General features: G+C 48.3%; 1 protein-coding gene across 5 annotated transcripts in view; it reads left to right on the top strand.

Annotated features, from left to right (window-relative positions):
• Nucleotides 1-7,598: 7,598 nt before the first annotated feature.
• LOC144101941 (uncharacterized) overlaps nucleotides 7,599-24,814 on the top strand; it is an 80,233-nt gene continuing 63,017 nt past the window's right edge. Inside the window, exons 1-2 of one of the 5 annotated variants that reach the window (XM_077635183.1) lie at nucleotides 7,599-7,951; nucleotides 15,595-15,840. In XM_077635183.1, coding sequence (XP_077491309.1) covers nucleotides 7,800-7,951; nucleotides 15,595-15,840 — 398 coding nt within the window. In that variant the 5' untranslated portion in view covers nucleotides 7,599-7,799. Of the gene's footprint in view, nucleotides 7,957-15,594; nucleotides 15,841-24,814 lie in introns of all 5 variants that reach the window. The other 4 variants (XM_077635182.1, XM_077635181.1, XM_077635185.1 and 1 more) reach the window with 4 other exon arrangements.

Below are 24,814 nucleotides of genomic sequence, written 5' to 3'. Positions count from 1 at the left end.
TTCTTTTCCCGAAGACCAAAAGTTCAGTGCAAGTTCTGCACTTTTGCAATCCACTTATAAGCTTGCTCAAAACACACGTAGTGAGCGAAATTCCGAGAAATGCAATCGTCAAACCTGCCTCACTGTTTTTTTTCTCCGCCGTATACTACAAGAAACGAGAAGCCAGTCAACAAGTAAATCCATTGTATGGCACACGACAGCACTAGACGTCGTTAGGCTCCTTCAAGAGCCTCTTCCCCTCCCTCCCGCAACCGGTCGCCCCTGCACCGCGTAACAATTGCGCCATACAATATCCAACGCTCCTTCCTTTCTTAGATACCTCCAGAGACGCCTCTGTGTGCTAGGAAATGTCAACTTTCAATGGACCTCTCTCTGCATATGTCACCGGCGCACGTGTCCTGGTCTGGTTTGCAAAGCATGTGCCTTGCGACCAGGTTGGGCAGCAAGTGCTCGTCACGTGCAAAGCCAGTTTAGAAGAAAAAGCTGACGATTTTGCCCATCGGGCCTTTCCCTTTTGACGTCACGCTGCTTACACCAGGGATAAGTCCCTCCCTGCTGTAAAGAAAGTGACGAAAGCCTTGGCTCACACAACAACCTATTGCGGCATAAGGTAAAGTAGAATTCCAGAAATGCAATTCTGTCATGATGTTTAGTTTCCGACAGGCGTCTCGTGTCATGACGACCGGGGAAAAAAACGGAAGCGTGCCACGCAGACCAAGTGGTAAGCATATTCAGGAGGGTAGCGGTAAAAGGGCGAGGACTAAAAGAAAGGAATCTCCTGAGAATGTCGCAGGCGTACGTAATAAGTCGGATCTGCTACGCGACGCCGTACCTAAACATGAACAAGGCAGAAATAGAGAAGGTAGACAGAATATTGAGGAAATGCGCCAAGCGAGCTCTGGGACTCCCGACATCTACGTCGACGGAGCGGCTTGAAAAAATGGGGTACACAACAGATGGGTTGAGCTGGCAGAGGGGGTGAGAATATCCCAATTAGAACGGCTCGGCCAGTCTGAAACGGGCAGGACAATACTCGAATGGGTAGGAATCCGGCCAGAAAGTAGCACGCACAAGATGGTAAACATCCTGGCAGGAATCGGGGCCAAGATATGCGTCCCACCTATGCCGCGGAACATGCACCCCGTGTATAACAAGGAAAGGCGAGAACATAGGGCTAAGGCCTACGAGAGGAAGCTGAAGGAGCGACCGGCAGACCAGGTGGCGTACGTAGACGCGGCGTGCGGACAGCACGGGGCGGCTGTATCCGCTGTGGTCCACGGGGCAGGAGTACCAACGGTAGCGGCTTCGAGCCGCACAAGAGATGCCAATGCGGCGGAAGAGTTGGCGATAGCGCTCGCTTGCGTCGGTACCAAGGCCACGACGATTTTAAGTGACAGCAAAACTGCAGTAAGAAACTTCGCGAAAGGAAGAATCTCGGAAGAGGCCAAACACGTCCTCGAGGCGAGGCCGATAGAACGTAACATAGAGATAATATGGATCCCAGCGCATGAGTCTATTGCAGGAAATGAGGCTGCACACGAGCTTGCCCGAGCTCTCTATCACCGGGCGGCCGCAGAGCAGCCCTCTCGCATAGACATGAAAGATGGCCTAATTTCATACCACGAGATCACGGAACATTATAAGCTGAGCAGGAGGGTCTATCCGCCGCCCGACCGTTCCCTCGCAACAGAGGAGGCAATTGCATGGAGAAGATTGCAAGGGGGGGATCATATAAGCCCCTTCTGGGTATACATCACAATCTCCAAAGAGGAGAAATACCAATATTGTATAACGTGCGGGGAGAGGGGCACTCTCGACCATGTCATATGGGAATGTGCTGGAAGCCCAGGCGCCGAGCAAAAGATAGAAGATAGAGAAGCCTGGGAGACCTTGCTGCGGAGCGAGGACCCCGCTAAGCAGCGACAAGCCATCCGCCTGGCGGCTGAGGCCGTGAAGCGACAATGTGTCTTCACCAGACCTTAGTTTGCGAGGCTCTTAAGTAGGGCTCCCTTAGGCCTGCTTGCCGGGGGGTCCAAAAAGGAGTTTCATTTCGGTGGAAATAAACATTTTGATGATGTTGATGATGAAGCGTGCCACGCCACGTGAGCCCGGATCCTTGACGCTGTCTTTATGCCGGCTTATTCGCTGGCGTGCTTACTGGCTGGCATGCTATAAATACAGCACCATGGATATGCTGAACCACATTCGTCCATACTCTGCAACTACAGCCTCACTTTTCTTTGCTTGTCTTTGCGTGATTTAGCAAACGCTGCTGCTGTCAAAGTATGCGATATTATTGTTCAGTGCCGTATAATTAGTTTTTCAGGCGAGCCCAGATATAAAAGCTGCTGCAGTCAGACTATCATGGGAAATGGGAAAAATTACAATGAAATAGAGGTAAATTCGTTCGAGTACAGGCTATGAGGGCCTGGAGCGCTTCGAACTAATTCGACACCCTGGGGTAAATAGCCCAGGCGTTGCTGCATTTCGCGTCCGCTGAAATGTGGGCATAGCGGCTGGGTTCTGAGCCGGAATTACATCACTCGGCGCCCTGTGCAAGACTTTGCCGCCGCCGCCCCCCTATCTCTCTCTCTCTCTTTGACAGTATTTGTGGGAAGTTTCTCTTTGATTTTTATTGCCCGTCCTAACGAATGCATTGGTTGGGGAAGTTCTAGTTTTCATCACTTTACCAGTCTCAATGCATTGTGTATATTAGCGTCGGCAGGACACTTAGTTTATCTTTATTTTACTTCCCCCCCCCCCCCCTAATTTATGTCCCTTGACATCCTTTGACCTAGCTCATCGCGACCAATTTTTTACGCGTTTTCATAGGATTTTGAGAAATAAAATTAATCGTAAAATCAAGCTGCTCGAGGTAACGCAAATCCTATCTTATACTGGTAAAATAGAAACAAATATTTATTCCTTAAAATGATTACAGCACAGCCACACAGGACAGATGCAAACGCTCCTCGAAGGAGTCTCCCAAGCCAGGGGCGTCAACCGATTGATAAGACATTGCGGCAAAATGTTGTTAATCCGTGGTTAATCCTCTTGCACCTGGCAGCCCCCTGTGATGTCACTCTGGGAGGTGCGGGAGAATTAGCTGCGATGTCATGACAATTGGCCGACGCAGCAGCGTAGCTAAAGGCAGCGAAGCAAAATGCTACAGCGACCATATTTACCATTTATATCAACCATCATGAGCTGCTTCCTGGATGAGGTACATATAAAAGCGCTTTTTCGTAGGACAGAAGTGGACAAAATTAAAGTCCCAATTTATTCGCAGAAACGGAAAAAAGTCGGTGATATCTTGTGGTATCTTTAAAAGGGAGGTTTCGTACCTCAAAAGCGAAGCCTCATTTCTGCAGTTGTACCCCACAGATAGTATCCTGGCAATACATCATACACGCATATTACAGAATTCTGAATGCAAGAACACCGAAAAGAAGTCGCCAATAGTTGTTGTAATAACAGTACGAATAGTGATCATGCGTGAAATTGTTCATTGATACTAATATAATATCTAGGTTTTAAAACGAGCACATTTATTAAAACCAGTACACAAAAACAAAAGGTTCTGAACCCAGGTTAGAACCGTGTGGGCAAACTCCAGTCAGCATATTCGCACAACGCTACGAGTCATTAATTTGAAAACATTACAGATGGACTTGACAGTAGCAACCTGACCTTCTGACCAGAGGCCATCTGCTTCTAGACTCCGAATTCTATGTTTTGGCCGACGAATGCTAAACAGCTTCTGATTGTTTTTGAGTAAAGCCAAATCAAATCGTCTTACATAAGAATTAAAAGAATAAACTCGAACTCTTATATCCGCGATTACTTTTCGATACCGGCTGTATGAATGCCGCTACGCTGTTTCAGACTAACAAGAATAGCCTAAATTCTAAAGAGGTAGCGCTCATGACACATTATATCGTGCTCACACACGCAAATAAACTTTTTGAATAATAACACAGGGCTGACAAATTGCAAATTTGCTCCACGACAATCATATATGAACACCCGTCAAGTACTTTATGAAGCTGCGTTAATGTTCATCGCAATAACCTTCTTTATTTAAAACTCCGGTCGAGACACTGGGTTCGAGCTCTGACATGTGTTGTTTTCTACAAGCCATAAGTCACCCGACTAAAAAGTAAGCATCAAAATGGACGCAATTTCATCAGTCCGAGCCATTCCTGCAGTGTAGCTCTGCACCCGACGCCATTGTTCATATCTTATGTAATATCAGGTTTCAGATTAAAAGGCCTCCGGAAGCTTCTTGATCAAAGTGCTATGCCAGACCGTCGCACACAATTTTAAGCAGCATACGTCAGGGTACATAAAACCGGGAAGCATTTTCGATATCAGTCCGTGTTACGACGCTATACAGTTTCAAAGTCTGCAAAAATGGCCAAAATTTGCCCCCCCCCCCCCCCCTCCCCTAGGCAGCATCGTATAATATTCGAACGTGCTCGGAAGCTCGTGTATTAATAGCACAGCACTGAAATTTCGGCACATTCCTCAGCTAAGTGCATATTATATAAATCCGCGAAGCATTTTCTGTAGATGCTTTTATCCACGTTTTACGATTTTTTGTGACCCTTCACATTCAGTTACGCGCCCTGTCGCCGCCACTGCCGGAAGATGGCGCAAGTATAGTAGATGTCCCGGAAAGCTGGGCAGGGGGGTTGAAAGGAGCCAATATTTACACAATTTTTACGCTCGCTCTAAATAAATTACGAAGTTTCACCAAAAAGCGTGCACGTAGTGAATTTTTTACTGCGAGCCTCATTAAGTGGTGTTCAGAGCGGTTCATGTAACAAGAATGCGTAGCGTCTTCAAACATTTACAACTTCCACCATCCTCCAATCCAAGCAAGCTCGCAACGTTCCGGAAAGGTGAAATTCGATCGTAGGAGATCACATGCAAAAAATATTCATAGTCTATAGAATACCCGCAATTCATAGTCTATATTCATAGTCTATAGAATACCCGCAATTGTACATTACTCAAATATCACACACGCTTAGCAGCTTATGACAGTAAATCATTGGCGCTAGCAGCACGCACCTTGCCATTAATTTGCAAAACGCGCAAAAGCAAGTGCTGCATCTCGAAAAGTGTGCCCCGATTTGTCTGGACGTCGAGGAAAGCATGCGTGTTTGCGCAGGCTTCTTATACGCCTTGCTCACATAGCCATTTGCTGCGTATATTTATTCTGAATTGCATGCCACATATTGAATGCATTTTTTTACTCTAATTTGTTTTGTGGCCTCTGTTCACTGCGGTCAGTATTTCGGTTTCTTGCAAATACCTCCTGCAGGATTAGAGTCGCACGTATTCTTTGTTAAAAAAAAACCGTAATTGCCTACTTGGGTATGTTTCGTTGTTCCTAATAAACATTTGAAAGTGAGGCTTAATTCGTCGTCACGCTATTTGTGTTCTGCATGTCGCGCCTCGTTCTAACGGTCCACCCAGAGCTGTCTGCACGTTTGAGCGGTGATTGAGTTCCATTTTTTTTTTGTCTGCCACCGGATGTCACCATTACCGACATCACATGCGCGAGCCAGTTCTTGCATGCAAAAGATTTTGCGAACTGCGCCATTCGTAGCACCAGCACTACAAACATCAACCTAATAAGTTACAATGCGAAGAAACTGTGAGAGAAAGGCAGGGAGTAAAGGAAAATATAAAAAGTGATGGTTGGTTTGCGTTTTAGGCCAAAATGCGAATTAGTTAGGTGCGCTAGCAGTTCGGTTTTCCCTCCGGTTCCGATGTTCAAATTCAGTGTTCACGGACAGCAGTTGTTCGGATAACGCTAATGCGTCAATTCCCATATACGGGGCGTCCCAGCTAACGTGAGCCAAGGGTTAAAAAATCAATTATTAGAGGCAGGCGATCAAAACCAGTTGCATATCGGTGACTGCCATCCTGCGCACCACAGGCAATAGTTTGTTTCGCAAATAGTAATTTAATTAAGTTTGATTATCTAAACTATAAGTATTGACTTTAGACAACAAATTGCATTTGAAGAGTTGTCGAGCACCTTCAGACACCACCATTCCCCCATACGATAAGGAAATCCTCACGTGCGTCTTTTTTTTTCCCGGCTCCAAAGAAAGCCCGAGAAATACAAAATAAACCACGTGACTAACGCACTAGCGCGCCACGATTGTACTGCCTTCAAGCGTGGTTTGAGCACACGAAATCGCCTGCAGCCTTGACTCGACGGCCCCGCAGCAGGGGCAGGCCGATATGTTGGCGGAGGTTTCTCCTCTGTATCAGCCAGTGGTACACATGACGGTGCGAGTTGCCGCCGCGAACTTGCTGCGGGGCCGTCGAGTCAAGGCTGCAGGCGACTTCTTGTGCTCAAACCATGCTTCAGAGCAGCACGATTATGGCGCGCAAGTGCGCTAGTCACGTGGTTTATTTCGTATTTCGCGGGCTTTTTTGGGGGCTCGGAAAAAAAGACACGTGAGGGTTTCCTTATCGTAAATGATGGAATGGTGGTGTCTGAAGGTGCTCGACATCTCTTTGAATGCAATTTGTTGTCTAAAGTCAATATTTATTAATTTAGATAATCCAACTTAATTAAGCTAATAATTAACTGCGAAACAAAAATTGTCTGTGGTGCGCAAGGTGGCTGTCACCGATATGCATTTGGTTTCACTCGCCTGCCTCTAACAATTTATTTTTTACCCCTTGGCTCAAGTTAACTGGGACACCCGGTGTGTGCGCAATTGGCCATTCTCTCCATTTATATATACTTGCCAGTCTTCCTACCATGCAGTGGTCAAGCGATGCGCCGCTTCCCTTCCATGGCATGCGCTGCCATCGGTGGGACTCGGGTTGCTTGGGTTGGTTTGCGATCCAGGTTGCTTTTCCCGTGCAGCCTCTCACGATTAATTGAGCTGTCGCCTGCCAAAAAATAAGCTTCAGACAGACAGACAGACAGACAGACAGACAGACAGACAGACAGACAGACAGACAGACAGACAGACAGACAGACAGACAGACAGACAGACAGACAGACAGACAGACAGACAGACAGACAGACAGACAGACAGACAGACAGACAGACAGACAGACAGACAGACAGACAGACAGACAGACAGACAGACAGACAGACAGACAGACAGACAGACAGACAGGGTTAGATTGGGCTAAATAAAAAATTAAATAAAAAATGAAAATTGCCCTGCCCGGAAAGACAACCACGCACGCACACACACACAACGGCTAAATATGGGCAATGGACACTATAGGTGCAAACGCACTAAAACGGAATAACCACAGTATCTCTGGCAGCCTAGTACTGTGTGGTGCCTGCACTGATGCTTGAAATACATGCAGACAGCTGACTCGAGGTGCAGTGCAGGCGACGGAAGTAGCAGGGTATGAAGGACTTGATCCCTCTGTTTTTCTCGAAGGAAAAACCACAACACCAAGTAGGGAGGAGCGCACTCGTAGAATGGCGATAAGATTTGGGTTATCTACCAACAGCTTCACTGGAACTCGCGGGAGAGACACAAATAATGATAGAGGGCGTAGGCGCTTCATGCGTTGGCTCAACAAGCGGTCGTTGCGATGCGGGTAGACCGACAGCCAATGGTGCGCGCGTGTTCGGGGACGTGCACTGGTGAACAGATAGCAAAGGGCCAAAAAGAAAGAAAAATGCTGTCAGGCGCTCCGCCACAGACAGGTAGCGGACGAGTGGAATCTCTCGTCTGGCTACATCGCATGTAGAGGGGGCACAAACCTCTTGCAGCTCTGGACGCGATAACTATCGGGCGATGTCCCAGATAGCAGTGGGGATCCTTGGCCGGACTCGTGTAGTACCAACTGCATTTGAACGCCGCTGTCACCGCGCCGCCCAGGAGACGCAGAGCACGGCGCGTACGTGGCATTCGTCGGCCGGACACCAGGTGAGCCATCTTCGCGGAAGGTTTCGTGAGCCATATCTCCTTGCCTTTGTGGATTGTGTATGTGGCCAGATACAAGCGCACATTAGGCGTCTCGATTGCGGCATTCCCTGCGGCGTCCAAACGCCAAAATACGCCCGTGGATTACTCTCCGGACATAAGAGCACCACCACGAGGCTTACTTCGGCGGCGTGAATTCATGACAGTTCACTATGAGTTTGTTTAGGGCTGGGTTAGTTGAAGGATAACTCAAGTTTTATATAGAAGCATTGAAGACAGTTTGTTTTTGCTTAGGGTTAGCCTATAGGGTTGAGACATTTGATTGGGTTTTAGTTGGAGGCGTTAACAGACGACTCCGTGAGTTCGTGCCAGTCTTAGGTAAGTTTGGTTAAGATTGCATATAGGGTGCCGGTTGATATTGCGGCCGCAGCTTGCACAGGACAGGGTTAATTGGAGTAATATGTTGGATGCCTTTGTCCTGCAGTGAATATTTATGCTAATGATAATAATCGCCATGTTTGTGGCGGTTAGGCTAGGTTTTAAATGAAGTTAACAAATAACAATTAACAGCTAGCTGGGCATGATTATGACGATTTGCAGTAGGTTTGGTTAGATCTGAGGCTATAATACGTTTTAAATAGTCGTTCCCGCCTAACTTCAGAAACTGTTGACTATTTTCCTGCACTCTAAGCACGAATACTCCTCTTTGGGAGTAAAACGGGAGTGAGCTGTCCTAATATAGAGTGCGCCAAAGGACAACTTACTCTCTTTTTACACTGTAGGTTACGTTTAGAACAGCAGCGGTTCCTACAGGGGCGCGGTCAGCAGACAAACGCAGTCCTCCCTCTTCCTACCCTTGGTGTTTTGTGCGTTGCTAGCGTGCTGAGGAAACGAACAAACCGCACCGCCTAGCGCAAGAGGCCTCTGGAAAGTTGGGGAAAAATCTCTTCACCCCCCTCGTCGCGACGTCACACAATCTTGGAACAGGTGGGAGTTTTCCGCACGTGTTGTCGGGCCGACGGTGCGCATTCAAATACCTTTGTTTCCCCTGCATTTCTTGGTGGAAACAGCAGAGCGGACTGCAGTGACCGACAACTCTCGAAAGGCAAACCAGCCCCGTACGCTGGCTTCATTTCATTTCATCGCGAAGCAGGAGACATCCACCGTTACGCGTACAGGCACTGCTGCTCGTGATGAGGTCTCTGAAAAATTTGAGAGCGAAAATTGATATATTTTGGAGCGCAGAGCAATGCGTCCCCAGTGTTGGAGGTGTTTGTCTCTGCAAAATAAATACAACTAGGAATGCCAAAGTATTACGGCGCATTTTACAGAAACCTATCAATTAAGCGATATTAAGTTTATCTACATATAATTTACAGGTATATATAGATATATAATGCTGCGAAAACTGTAAGAGAACACGGCGATTAGGATGACGATTAAGATGGTGGTTAAGATGGCGATTTAAAAAAATGTGGTAAGGTTTTAACGTAGTTAAACTGAACAGACGTGTTAAATCATGCGTTTCGCATGGTTGGGTCATTGTTTCGTCTTCGGCACGTCTGGCGACGAAATTAGTTCGATAGTAGTGAAGAGTTGTTTATTTGAACGCGGGGAGGCGCCGGCGACGAACACTCTAGCACAAGTAATCGACGAAGCGGCGGGGCATGACACTGGGTCACAAGGAGCAGTTCTCCAGCGCGAGCATCAGCCTCAACAGCTACTTCGTCGTTGTTGGCAGCGGCTCACGATCATCTTCTTCACTCTGTTAGTATTCGGTGAAGACTACAATGTGCAATACACAGCGCCACAGTTTATATATTAGTTCTGTAGTAGTATTAGTGAATGAAGGCGACCATGAATGGTCGGCGAAATCTTTAGCTAGCGTGCGTGATGGCCGCTTTTTCTGCGCTCATGTGCTTTACAACGAAGAAAGCTCGCGGAAAGCTTAGTATTAAGCACGGGCATAGTTAGCCTGTGCTTAGATTGGATATTTTCGCAAGTCTGCTCCGTCATAAGGTGCGACAGCACGGAAAAAGCGGCCGTCGCGCGCTCTAGCTAAAGATATGGCCAGCTGTACAAAGCAAAGCGCGAAAGTTTGTCGCAGTTTGGCACTAGGCGTGGTCGGCTAGGGCGATAGCACAGCGCTGTCATGCAGCAGCCAGCAAAGCTGATCTGTTCGCACCTTGCGAACATTTTTTTTTTTATGCTCTGGCCAAAGTCACTCTCAAGATCAAGTTTCGAACAAACTGGGTGAGCCGGTTTGACCTTGTGCAGTTGTGCTTTTGCACTAAAATTTTGACGTTTTGATAATCTCTTCAGGCATCGTAGATAGCTTCATGTGAATATGCAGACGCCTGAGATATTTTGCACAATACTGAGGGGATGCATATTTGTCTACATGGGTTCCTTGACGACAGTCCACCGACTAAATGGTAACCAGATTAATAACAAATATTAACTAAATAACAAAGGAAGCGCACTTCGGAAGTGTACTGTGGCCCCACCCACGAAAGAAAAAGCCCCCCCCCCCCCCCCCCCACTACTGTGGGCCCGTGGATCCGCGTCTGGTTTGGGGTATGGTTAGGTTTCAAGTAGAGGCGTTCAACTAGAGACTGGCATTGCTTCAGTGCGGTGAGGTTTCGTCCGTCTGAGTCCAATACTTGTGAGCTATTGAGCGGCGACCTTTTGTCCGGAATCCCATGTTGTGAGCGTCGCAACAGACACCACGAGCGATGTGGAACAATCGGATTGGGAAGTTCCTGCTGGGATCCGAAATGTCGCAGTACTGAAATGTTATACTAGTTTACTTTTCTGCAAAACTACTGCAAGCCAAGATCTGTTCAAGCAGGAAGGAGACATACTGCAGTCGTCAATAATCACACTGTGTAGTAGCAACAGTCACGTCCAGAAATATGCAGGCTTGAAAATGAGGCATGCACTACATAAAAATGCAGAGGATATGGAGCAAGGCGCTGCAAGATAATAATTTGAGTTTTCGCTCGAAAGGTTCCTCACTCTAAAGGCTCTTAAGTCGAGAATACCCCTAACGTTAGAAAGGAGAGAGAGATGAGTATCATGGCTGGAGATTCCAAGCGGATATTAATGCGAAAGCATTATATGGCTCATCGGTCAGAAAATAAGGTGTTCCGTTCACAAAAAATGAACACAAAACCCACGATAACTAGTGTCATTGATAACGTCATTGATACTAGTGATAACGTCACTGGCAGCGCCTACTTTATCAGGAAACAAATAGAATTGGAATTTTTAAAATAATATTTATTCCTAAGTGGGTTACAACCAAAACAGTAGTTATCGAATTTGAAAATGCTTTAGTTGTGTAGGTTTCATTGAAAGTAGAAATATTTTTATAAAAAAAATTCAGGGGGGCACTTAGTTGACCTAAACTGCTGTGAGGCGGAAGCCCTTAGTGAGATGCTGCTGTTTGTGTCACAGATGTGTGGTTAAGATGTTAATTATGTACACAATTGTTTGTGAATGTTAAATGCTGGAGATACTGGAGGGCACTTAGGAGGCATCCATCTGATTTGACGCCTTTCTGCATACATCCTCCAGCGTCCTAGACAAGAACTGCATATGCATCGACAAAAAGTAGCGTAGCCGTTAGCACGCTCGGCTGCGGAACGAATGGGTGGTGGTTCGAATACCAACGTACACAACGATTTTCTTTTCTTATCGAGTTAAAGAGCGTAACGAACGGACGGACGGACGCGAGCATGAGCCATTAAAGGCTTTCACCTTAATATTTATGTTCGAGTTCCCTGACAGCAGCGAGAAGCGAGTCTTATGCCAACCATTTTCACTGTTCTGCGTCTTGCTCTCCGCTAGCTGCTGGTGTACCTCGTCATCCTTGTGACTACGTTGCGTGCGGCTCCTCGCCTTGCGCGTTGTATCAGCGTTAGTTGCATGCCCTTGGCTACTTTCTTTTTCCTCCTACGTTCTCGCCGGCTGTGTTTGCGCGCTGACTTTTTGCCACACGAGCAGCAATTCCAGCCGTACTTTTTTTATTTACTTACTTTTATTTTGTTTTATTTTGTTTTTATCTATTTTTATTTACAGTACACCCTGCAGCGCCGAAGCATTTTAGCAGGCTAGTGGGTACAGCATGAAGTGACAAGTATGTGAATATAATCACATCAAAAAGGAGGGATGACAAAGGAGAGCAATGCATCAAGATCAGTAGAACTTAAAAAAGCACTAAAAAACTAAAACATGCATGCGCTTCAGGACAAAGCGTACTGTCAACTTTTTCAAAGAGCAGTGCCATTACAAATCACTGAATAGATCAAAAATACATCTCGGGAAGCACCTAGAACTTCAACCGACAACTTATTCCATTCAGAAATGCTACGGGGGAAAAAAGAATACTTCATGTAGTTTGTTTTGCAAGTAATTTCGCGTATTTTGAAACCGTGTTCTCATCTGTTTGAAACATAATCGGGATGTTTGAGGTATGTAAGCTTGTCAATGCCTGTGGAGTCGGTGTATATTGCACTTCACCCCAGGCGCTGCTTCAGGCGTCTCATGTGTAGAGATTCCAGCCCAACGTAATTATTTCTGTGGCGCTTAAGTGTCCGCAGTTCTGCCTTGATATAAATCTGGGCGATCGGTTTTGTAGGCTGCTTCCTTCGAAAAGACAGAAGTGGTACGAGACAATGAGCGCAGAGCGTGCGAAAAACAGTTTCCCCGCAGGAAAGTGGCAAAATGAGAACTACTCCGCTGGCATCACATTGCAACGGGAGGGTGTTACAGTCGTTTTGCTTCTGTGGCATGGCGCTGCCCCTGAGAGCCCACACCAGCTACAGAGATGTTTTATAACATCTCTTAGGGAGGTGTCACATGTGACTTTCGTATGATCGCTGGGTAGTTTGTACGAAAGCGCATGTGTTGTAGTGAGTTCTGTTAATTTACTAGCACTTGCAGTTGGACTGAATGAACGTGCTTTGCTTTAACTCTACTGAATAAAATACTGCATGAGAACTATTTGTGTTCATGGTCGAGAAACGCAAGAATAGAAGTGCACTTGGCAGTGATTTGAATAATATATACGCTTTATATCACTCTCAATCAGGGGGAACGCTTTGATAATGCAGAAATTTATCGCCCTCTCCTTAGAAAACAAGAAGGGAATGCTGCCCTGAAGGTTTATGGTGCACACATGTTACTGAGGGCTAAAAATTGCAGCTAAAAGAATTTCGTATAGATTCAGTTTTTTAGATGTTATTTTTATGGTATACTCTCCTTTTATATTCTTCGATTATCATTGATCCGAGAAGAGAGAGTTGCATGTCGCACGTTATGGCCTTTTACAAAATCTGTGATGCTCAGGTGCTATTTCCATTTGTGTCTTAGGCACAGAGCAGTCTGTAATGATGTCACTCGTTTTACTGAAATCTTCCTCAGTGCAACACACCAGAGACTATTGGACACCTTCTTTGCGTGTGCCCGAAGTATACTTCTGAAAGAACAACATTGGAGGCGACCGTGAAAAACCTGGACTCTCGCCCTCTCTCTGAGGAAACTCTTCTGGGCGCAAGGACGAGACGTTCTGATTGGTGGCGTGTGACAAAAGCCCTGCTCAACTTTTTGTGTGAAACAGGCCTGGGTACTCGTTTGTGACCGCCTGTGCACAACCTACATGGTTAATGACATGTGTCGGTGTTGTGTTGCAGACACCAGTTTTGAGTTTTATGTGTGTCCAGTAACCGCGATGCGAGCGCCAGCCAGTGTTGTGTGTGTGTGTGTGTGTGCGTGTGCATAGACATCACCCGTGAAACTCATTGTATTATGCCATCATCAGCCTTCATTCACACTTTCCTTTTCCTCCTCTTCCCTTTCCCCTGTGTGGAGTAGCAGGCCAGGGCCCTGTTACCACCGGCCGACCTCTCCGCCTTTCTTTCATTAAAATTCCCTTTCTTCTTCCTCGGAAGTCTCCTGGAGCGTATGGTTGCTTGGCCAATACCTGCGACTGCAAGGTCCCTTCCGTGTTTGCTCGTTATCCCGTACTTCCCTAAATTTCTAATTGTGATCTGGGCTGCGTAGGTTTTGATTGTCCTTTATATGAGCTGAAAGCCATTCGTAACTGCTCTTGGAAAGTCAACATTATTTACGGCACTCTTATGCCATTTATCCACAAGAGGCAACTAGCTTATTTTCTGCACGCGCAGTACATGTCTTGTGGGTTAGTCCAAGCACTTCTCATTGCGTCACTATTCAAAGTATGAGTATGTGCTGTAGTTTTCAACAGTTAAACGCACTTTTTTAACACAAATCTCACTGTTGTCTCTTTATGGGAGCAAACCCCCACCAACACATTTGTGTCACAAAGCATTGCTCTCAAACTTAGGTGCCGAAAAACAGCTCCGAAACAAGAAGCTATAAATAAACCTAAAAATGTACCTCGGGAGGGTAGAGACAAACAGCTGACCCTGCTGGTGCGTTGAAACCTTGCAATTCAGCGTGACACACGAGGCTATGGCAAAGCAAAAAGGCACGACAAGAACTGGCCACTGGAAATATGGTTTGTAGTCGGCACTCGTCCAGTCTTATTTCTTCGCCCTGATATTGTGCGTCGAGGTGTTCGAAGATTTAATTTTACCGCCAAAAAATATGTGATAAGGATGCCACGTGATCTTCTCTTTGTTTTTTAGAGTCATGAAGTCATTCTTTAGTTACCTTCACCCTTCAAAGACGGCGCTGGCTCTGCACCATAAACCACCATGTTCTGAACGTGTGGGCTTCTATGCAAACCGCGCTACCACTCTGCAGCTATCTTGGCGACACTGCGTTCATTGCGAAAAGACCGAGGCAAATTGTACTCACAACCTGTACTCACAAAATGTACTCTCAATACAATCCGCCCCGGGGCGTATCGTGCAGAGTGACGCCAGGCATCACCTCAAGATTTCGCTTGTATCTTTTCGTTTATTTGAAACGAAATTGCATATAACTGTGGCTATGCTCTGTCAACATTTTTAAAAGACCGCAACGGGGTCCAAGCGGCTGAGCACACGCCTCGCATGCGGGAGGTGCGGGGTTCCATCCCCAGTGCCGCCGGGTGCCCACCGGTCATACAATGGGTACAAGCTTTCCCCTGGTGTGGTGCTCGGCTTTTCAGGGGTGAAATTCTTGGGTAGTGGATCTTTGACTCCACCTTGAGTAATCGAAAATGCCCTGTGTCATGGCGCTCTTTGGCCATATATGCCCTTGCGCCATAAAAATTTATCATGATGATTATCGTCACCATCACCACCTTTTAAATAGACATGCTCCCAGTTTCCTCGGCCTTTTATAAAAACACGCTTTCAACTACATTCCAATAATTTCCGGCTTTTATTTTTCGAAAAAATTTTGTAACCATAAGTTGTAACGCATCACGCTTATTCGTTTATTGGCGATAATGCTAATCACTGTATAAACCAAAAACAATGACGTCACCCTCGACGTCCTTTTGTTCGGGATGCATGGATTGATGCACATCCATATGAATGGACGAGCAAGCGGTGGTGCACGACCGCGCGTGACTAGTACCCAGAGTTACTAAGCATTCCGAGTGGCATCAATATTTCCTACCGTCCAGTTGTAGGTAAAATTCGCATTACCTCAACGGTAAGCGCCCCGTCTGTCTTTCCCCTCTTTCCAGGATGATCGCATCAGGGGTGGAGAATCGAGTTGCCGGCGCCGAAGCTGGTGGGCACAGCGACATCTACGGCGTAGAGAAATGCGTGGAGCTTTACGACGCTGCAATCGCCCCCGTCGTGCCCGCCGTCGCAGCCTTACTGGACTCCTTCCAGACCGCCTTTCTCGACCTGCCCATCGACGAGGCTACGGAAGAGAGCGGAGTGAGACACAAGCGCCAGTTCATCGACGTTGGATGCGGTCCTGGCAGGTGCTCCGACGCGTTCACACATTTCTCAAGTAGTTCGTTTTGTCTTTTCAGGAGGGGAATAGCTTTCGAGCCTATCATTTTAACGCGATAGCGTTAGGGGGGTCATGTATCTGATAATCCGGCGTCGCCGTCGTTCACCTTGAGCGAAAAATCCACGAAAAATCGCCAGCGAAGCAGCCCAGGACACAGGTGGCCACCTATATCATAGTACCTTGTGGCGTCATTACAGCTTGTCCACCGGAATAATGATCAAACTGCAGACCATGGCAGGTGGCAGTTAAATTAATTATTAGTCGCGAGAGGTTGGTCGGCAAGAGCAACCTGGATCGCACAAGCCCCACCGGTGGCACCACCTGCCATATAAGTGTCCCCTCCATTTCTCTTATAAAATTTATTTTGAATAAATTCAGTCGAAGCATATAGGTGCGGGCACGCTTCAGTTCTTGGTTTTATCTGTGCGAAAAAAGACGAAGACGAACGATGGAACAAGTTCCACATGCGCTGCCCTGACCACCTCCTATGAAACTATTAATACAATCCTTCCTAGCTTCCCAGTGCCGTTATACCTAAAGTGAGCAACTACTATTCCCTCTCATGCTAGGGTGTGCACCAAACACTGACCAACACTCCGCCGTGGGTGTGCGCCATTTCAACACAGGCCACCATTGAGCGCAAATCTAATTTCAACTTTATCATTGATCATGCTACCACCCAGACAAGTCTTCTTGGGGGCATGTCTAAGCCGCTTGTCGGCTTGTGTGGCAAATCCCGGCAGCAGGGGACGTGTTTAATCAGAAGAAACTAAGAGAGAAAAAGAAGAAATACATACTGATAGAACAGAAACATGAACATCACTGTAAGTTCAATTCATCTAGAAAATTAGCACACATGTCGGTTCATCAAGGTCCAGAATGGCCGCTCTAAGTATGCCTTAGAATTTAACGGTATAGATAAGCTTCGAAGTTCATTCTTTTACTCCACAACAGGTGTCCCACCGTCCGAGGCGGTATAACAGACGAGATCAGGTATTACTTGACTTGAGGGAAGGGAAACTGAAGCTTTATGCAGGAATTTGCATATTTACAACTGACTGAACAACGAGCACAGAAACATGGAACTGGCTTAGCGAAAATCTTTCCTCCATGGCACCGCCATAGATGCAAAGCATAGAAATCTAGCTCAGAGCAATTTTCCAAGCTCCGGGGCCCAGTTTTAACGACCTAGGAGCCTGGCCCACATTTTGCATCACCCAATCACAACAAACTCAACACTTGATTGGTTTACAAACTGCATGCCACACCTTTCACTTTACGCAACGTTAAAAACCCTGTCCCTAAAATACACACTGCGAAAAGAACACAGAAATTTATTTTTAAAAAATCTGCATTCTGGGCATATGGCCTAATTGGCTACCCTTTCGCTTTTTTATTAACTTTGTTAGCTCTACCAGTTTTATTCTGTCTGTTGGGTTTGTCTCTTTCATGCTTTGATGTTTCTTAATCAGATTTTTCATGCCCTGAGATAGCTTCCCGGTACCCTGTAAAACCAAACTACCGCCTGCCTCTGCTGCGCACTCCATATTGATAACTGACATTATAGTTCATCGTTTGAACACGAAGAACGTCTTGCTCAGTTAGAGCCGCATAGCTGTTCTGCAGTGAAATCCTGAATTCTAATCATGTACAAGAGCAAAAACAAGCACAAAGGAGTAATGGACAGCTGTCCAGTCCTTCTTCAGCCTTGTTTTTGGCGCTTGTACATGATTTTTTTAAGCGGGATTTATTGCCTTAGGGCATCAATGATGGGCGAAGGTGTGATGAAAGAGGCAGTAGTGATTAAATTAATGGAAAAAGGCTAGCTGATTTTGTGAAGTCCAGTAGAGAACGATGGTGTGGTTCCTGCATCCAGGCAATATATGAAGCAGGGTTGCATGGTGAAAGACCCGCTGCCTTCAAGTGCCGGATCCTTGTAGGCTTGAGAGCTGTGCAGTCCCACAGTAAGTGATGAGTGTCGGCTTCAATGTCCTCGTGTTTACACATCGGACACCCAGACCGAGGAAACAAATCTCGGTACTGAGGCCACTTCCGAGTGACTGCAGGTGTGAGGGCAACCCCGATCCGGATCCTCCTAAGCGAAACCTCCTCTACGAGGTTGCAATGCACCAACTCGCCCAAAGATCCGTGGTCCTGAATTCATCTACTTTTCCTCTTACCGCTAACTCGTTAATGGGCTTCTTCTTCACTAGCTTCTTCCACTTGCTCGTGAAGTCTAAGCTAATTCGAGACCTTACCATTCTGTGGTCGCTACAACGCAGCTTTCCGAGGAACTCCACATCCTGCACGATACCAGGGTGGGCGCATAATATGAAGTCTATTTCATTTTTAGTTTGGCCATTGGGGCTTTCCCACATCCACTTCCTGTTATTTCGTTTCCTGCAGAAGGTATTCATGATCCGTAAATTATTTCTATCTGCGAACTCTAGTAATAACTCTCCCCTGATATTCCTAGAACCTATCTCATAGTCGCGTATCGCCTGGTGGCCAGCCTGCTTCTTGCCCACCTTCGCATTGAAATCGCCCATCAAAACAGTGTACTGTGATTTTACTTTGTTCATTGCCGATTCCACGTCTTCATACGAGCTCTCAACAGTCTGGTCATCATGGCTTGATGTAGGCGCGTAGGCCTGCACCACCTTCAGCTTGTACCTCCTATTGAACCTAATTACGATAGCTACCACCCTCTCGCTAATATCATAGAACTTATTTAATTTGCCAGCGATGTACTGATAGGAATCCCGCACCTAGTTATCGTCTATCCGCTAATCTGCGATAGCACAGTATGTGCCCGTCCTTTAGTACTGAATATGCCTCACCTGTCCTCCTACCTTCACTAAGCCCTATGGCATCTCATTTATTGCCCTCTAGATCCTAGAACAGCACTTCTAGGCTAACCTCACTAGATAAGGTTCTAGAGTTAAACGTTGCCAGGTTCAGATTCCAATGGCGGCCTGTCCGGAGCCAGAGTCTTAGCACCCTCCGCTGCGTCACAGGTCTGACCGCCGCCTTGGTCAGTTGCTCCGCAGCCACTGGGGACTGACCAGAAGTGTCGTTTTGCTCTTCAAACAAAACAACCTGCGGCTGCTACAGGCTGATAAAAGTGGAGGATCTGTCATATTGTAACAGTTGTTACGCTGAAAAGGAACTGCAGCGGCTGAACGAGGGCACCAGAGAAACGGACCTACACTTCAGCGTCGTCCACTTCTAGAGGCTGCGATCTCTTTCTTCTTCTACTTCCAATCCTCGTGTCACTGCCCCCTCTTCAGGAGCATCGCCCCGATGCGGTGTTACCGTCAGACCAAATAGCGGGGAGAAAAAAGTGTTCAAGAGGTACACCACGAGTCTGACATCAGCCGGAAAGTCACTCGGGGGGTCGCTCGTAGTACGGCTTCATTCGCACCACATGTACAACGTCGCTGCGCTTGCCGTTGTGCGATGAACGAGCTGGCGAGGCTGGTGCAACTTCGTACGTTACGTCGCTGAGGCGGCGGACAACAAGGTAAGGGCCGAAGTAGCGGCGCAGTAACTTTTCGGACAGCCCGCGACGACGAACGGGCGTCCAAACCCACACATAGTCGCCTGGGTGGTAGGTAACGTAGCGGCGTCCAAGGTTGTAGCGGTCAGCATCGATCTGCTGCTGACGGTGAATGCGGTTTCTGGCCAGTTGCCGTGCTTCTTCCATGCGCTGAACATAGGTGCCGACGTCGACAACAAGTTCATCCTCACTGTCAGGGGGGTTCACGGGTAGCATAGCATCGAGGGGGGTGGTAACCTGTCGACCGAAGACTAATTCGAACGGAGTGAACTGCGTCGTCTCTTGCTGCGCGGTATTATACGCGAATGTTGCGTATGGGAGAATTTCGTCCCATGTCTTGTGCTCGATATCAATATACATGGAAAGCATGTCGGTCAAGGACCTGTTGAGGCGTTCTACCAAGCCATTTGTCTGCGGGTGGTAGGCTGTTGTACGTCTATGGCTGGTGTGCGTGAGCTTGAGTACAGCCTGAGTGAAGCGGGCCGTAAATGCAGCTCCACGGTCAGTAATGATAGCTGCAGGAGCGCCATGACGCAGGACGATGTTGTGGACGAAGAAGTCGGCGACTTCAGCAGCAGTACCGTTTGCAAGTGACGTGGTCTCAGCGTATCGGGTCAAATAACCTGCCGCGACCGCAATCCACCGGTTTCCTCTGGTCGACTTCGGAAAAGGGCCGAGGAGGTCTATGCCAATTTGGTGAAAAGGGGTCTTTGGTGGTGCTATGGGCTGTAGAAAGCCGGCTGGCTTCAGAGGAGGAGATTTGCGCCGTTGGCAATCCCGGCATGTTGTTACGTATCTACGCACGGATGGGAGTAAATTGGGCCAGTAATACTTAAGCCGAATCTTTGCCAGTGTGCGACTAACCCCCAAGTGGCCGGCGGATGGTTCATCATGACAAGCGCTTAAGATTTCGGAGCGTAACTGGGATGGCACAACAAGCAGAAACGTCTCTTTGTTGCTGTCAAAGTTGCGCTTGTAGAGGACTCCACGCCGCAGAATGAAGGTCTGTAGTCCACGGCGAAACACACGAGGTACATGAGAATTCAAACCCTCCAGATACTTAACGAGTGGCGCCAACTCAGAATCTGCTCGTTGAAGCTGCGCCATACGGGAGATGCTAATGGCACAAAGAACAGGGCAATCGTCGGGGATGTCTTGCGTAGCCGGTTCCACGGGCGCTCGTGATAAACAGTCCGCGTCCTGGTGCTGCCGACCCGATTTATAGACGACCGTAACGTCGTACTCCTGTAAACGGAGGCTCCATCTGGCCAACCGGCCAGAAGGATCTTGAATGCTGGCCAGCCAGCATAGCGAGTGATGATCGCTGACAACACGAAACGGTCGGCCGTAGATGTAAGGTCGAAACTTGCTCAGAGCCCAGACGACGGCAAGGCACTCTTTTTCGGTCGTCGAATAGTTCCGTTCCGATTGAGAAAGTGTGCGGCTCGCGTAGGCGATTACTCGCTCTGCGCCGTCCTGCCACTGTACGAGGATCGCTCCGAGGCCGACATTGCTGGCGTCAGTGTGGACATCAGTCTCTGCATTCTCGTCAAAATGAGCTAGTATTGGTGGACTTTGAAGGCGGCAGCGGAGTTCCTCGAAGGTTGCGTCTTGGGCACTTCCCCATACGAAGGGTGTGTCATCTCGAGTCAAGGCAGTCAATGGCTCAGCTAGGCGAGAAACATCTTTAACAAAGCGGCGGTAATACGAGCAGAGGCCCAAAAAACGTCGGAGGGCCTTCTTGTCGGTTGGGCGTGGGAAACTGGAGACGGCGGAAGTCTTGTCGGGGTCTGGAAGAACACCTTGTGCGCTGACAACATGTCCTAAGAAACGGAGCTCCTCGAAGGCGAAATGGCATTTCTCTGGCTTGATCGTTAGTTGTGCAGACTGAAGAGCATGAAGGACAATGCGCAATCGCTGCAAGTGTTGTTCGAAGCTAGACGAAAAGATGACGTCGTCGTCCATGTACACAAGGCACGTCTGCCAATTCAAACCAGCTAAAACAGTGTCCATCATGCGTTGAAATGTGGCCGGAGCGGAGCAAAGTCCAAACGGGAGCACCTTAAATTCGTACAGACCGTCGGGTGTCAAGAAAGCCGTTTTCTCGCGGTCTCGCTCGTCCACCTCGATCTGCCAATATCCGCTTTTCAGATCTAAGGAAGAAAAGAACCTGGCGTCCCGGAGTCGGTCAAGGGCATCATCGATCCTCGGGAATGGGTATACGTCCTTTTTGGTAACATTATTCAGTTTCCTGTAATCAACACAGAATCGCAACGTATTGTCTTTCTTTTTCACCAGGACCACCGGCGACGCCCACGGACTTGTTGACGGCTGTATAACGTCGTCTGCAAGCATTTCATCGACTTGCGTCCTGATAGCTTCGCGCTCTTTAGTCGAAACGCGGTATGGACGCTAACAAACTGGTGGCGTGGCCGAATCGGTGACAATGCGATGCTTGGCTACCGGCGTACGTCCGACCTTGGAGCTCGCCGCGAAGCAATCTTTAAAATCAAGTAGCAGCGACGACAGAAGGTTCTTCTGATGAGGTGACAACTCCGGGTTGATTTTAACCTTCTGAAGGGCGTTACTTGATGCGGCATCGTCGTGAAGATTCACCTGTACGGGGCACAGATTCGGCAACCTATCCACGTTGTCGAGGAAGGCGACGGCCGTTCCCTTGGCGAGGTGCTGAATTTCGTTCGTGAAATTCGTCACAAAAACTGTCGCACAGCCGTCATTCAGTTCAATAAGACCGCGCGTGATAGCCACACCCTTCTCGAGCAACAGCGAAGGGTGACTGTCCGCAATACCTTCGTAGTCGTGAAACGAGTCGTTCCTCACTAACACCAGCACACTGGACCGTGGTGGCAGCATTACGTCGTCTTCGACTATACGCAGAGCGTTGACTCCTGGGCCTTCTGTGTTAATGTGCGCCACGGCTTGCTTCGTCGAAAATGTGACTCGCGCCTCGTTTAGATCGATCACAGCACCGTTTGCCTGTAGAAAGTCGAGGCCCAGGATCAAATCTCTCGAATACTCGCTCAACACGATGAATTCACCCACGTAGACGAAACCGCGGATGCCGACTCGGGCTGTGCACCTTCCGGCCGGGCTAATGAGGTGACCTCCAGCCGTGCGAATGCTAGAGCCCAACCATGGTGTCAAAACTTTGCTCAATTCCTGGGCGAGGGTGTGGCTCATCACGGAATAGTCAGCCCCAGTATCAAGTAAAGCGATGGTGTCAGTTCCGTCAATCGTCACACGCAAATCAGAAGTAGCGTGTCGGATGCTGTCGCTACCCTGCCCCGATGAGGAATCAGCGTATCGGTATATCGGCGGCGGAGGATCTTCAGTTCTCCCGACAGCAGCGGCCTTGCCCCCGGAGACCGCTGGAATTAGTTTTCCCGGCGTGGACTGGGAGAACGCCGCTCAGGGTAGCCGGCGTCTCGGCGAGGGCTTGGGGAACGGTAACGCAGCGGAGATGACGACCTAGGATCGTAGCGACCGTATGTCCCAGGCCTCTGACGGGCCGACAGATGAGCTTCAATTTCGAATGGTCGTTCGCCATTCCGGGGGCAAGGGTCGTCAAGCGCGAAACCACGCAGACCCACTCGGCGGTACGGGCAGGCCCTGTAAAGATGTCCCGCCTCACCACAGTGGTAGCAAAGGGGCCGCCGGTCCGGTGCACGCCACACTTCACACTTCCGTGGCCGCTGATAAGCTGTTCGAGCAGGCACACGGGAAAGACCAGACTGCTGCGCTGCGTGAGACGCGGTATTCACGTCGTAGCCTGGCGTTGGGGCCCGGCAGAGGACAGATGCATAGGTTGGTCTGACCTCAGTCTGCCTTGGGATCTCAGGCAGTTGTTGCTGCTGTGCTGCTAAGCGCACCTCGTCCCGGACGACTTCAGACAGCGATGTAACAGACGGCGCGCTGGGAGGCAGCTGGAGGGCTTGTAATTCCTCCCTGACAAGATGGCGGTGTTCGCGGCGTGTGGTAGAGGATGGGCGCCGGGAACCTACTGTCTGTGGCCATTTCCGGTGGGACTGTCGGTCGAGGCTGCGTCTTCCTCGTCGGGTTGTCAAGAGGCCCGAACTCAGGTTTCTCACCACGGAGGCGGAGGCTTGGGCGCTGATGGACCGGTGTGAGTGCCGTCTTTATCTCGTAGGCGTACGCAGGTCGGGTAGCGTACCCAGCACCTCCACCAGATGTGTAACAGTTGTTACACTGAAAAGGAACTGCAGCGGCTGAACGAGGGCACCAGAGAAACGGACCTACACTTGGAAGGAAGGAAGGAAGGAAGGAAGGAAGGAAGGAAGGAAGGAAGGAAGGAAGGAAGGAAGGAAGGAAGGAAGGAAGGAAGGAAGGAAGGAAGGAAGGAAGGAAGGAAGGAAGGAAGGAAGGAGGGAGGGAGGGAAGGAAGGAAGGAAGGAAGGAAGGAAGGAAGGAAGGAAGGAAGGAAGGAAGGAAGGAAGGAAGGAAGGAAGGAAGGAAGGAAGGAAGGAAGGAAGGAAGGAAGGCCTCAGACGTTGCTGGCACATACCCACTACGGGGGAGTGGCCAAGACACAGGCGGTTAATTACTGGATACAGGAAATTTTTGACGGGAAAAGCAGTGGAATTAGTATGTAGCCTGATAGATTGGAAGAGGGAAGGAAAGGGGTCCATTAACTTGGAGATCGAAGACGGGACAATTGCTTAATGTGCATAATAGTACACAATGCCTGTAATGTTGCAATGTCTTACTGACTGAGATCGGTAAAAAGAAATTAGAATGGGAGTCGCTGCGTTTCTTGAAGAAAATTTTGCACAGCAGAGCGCACACTCCTGTCGCTTCGTCCAAGCAAAGAAGCGCCAATGGAAAGAACAACCGCGGAAGACACAGGCAAGCCCAGTTGATGAAATGTAATTTGCAAAAGACGCTTCCTCAAATGAGAAAAGCGGCGGCAGAACAGCAGGAAGTGATCTATTGTCTCAGGTTCGGCACAAAAAGGGCACAGTGGGGAAGCTGCCAGGCCAGATCTGTGAAGGTAGAAATTTAGAAGGGGAACCCGGCAATGCAAGCGCGTGAAAGAGACCTCTAGTCTGCGTGAGCGCCAGTCTTTGCTACTCCAAGGACGCAGAAGATGCTGATATTCGGGAGATGATGTAAGAGCCGAGGCAGCAAATTCCTGAAATATTGTGTAGCTGCGAAACCTCACCGCAGCTGTATATGCACACGATGGTAGAACAGCAGAAATTGGGCCGCTGAGAGAGGCTCTTGCTAAGGAATATGCAACCTTATTTAAGTGAAAGCCCATGTGACCTGGTACCCAAAGCAACCTTACCGAATTTAGATGCAGCGGAATCAAGAACTTAAAGAGGCATAATGGCGAGAGTCAGTG

Source organism: Amblyomma americanum, chromosome 8 (genome assembly GCF_052857255.1).
Source record: "Amblyomma americanum isolate KBUSLIRL-KWMA chromosome 8, ASM5285725v1, whole genome shotgun sequence".
Lineage (NCBI taxonomy): Eukaryota > Metazoa > Arthropoda > Arachnida > Ixodida > Ixodidae > Amblyomma > Amblyomma americanum.
This window is presented reverse-complemented; position numbering and strand designations above follow the sequence as displayed.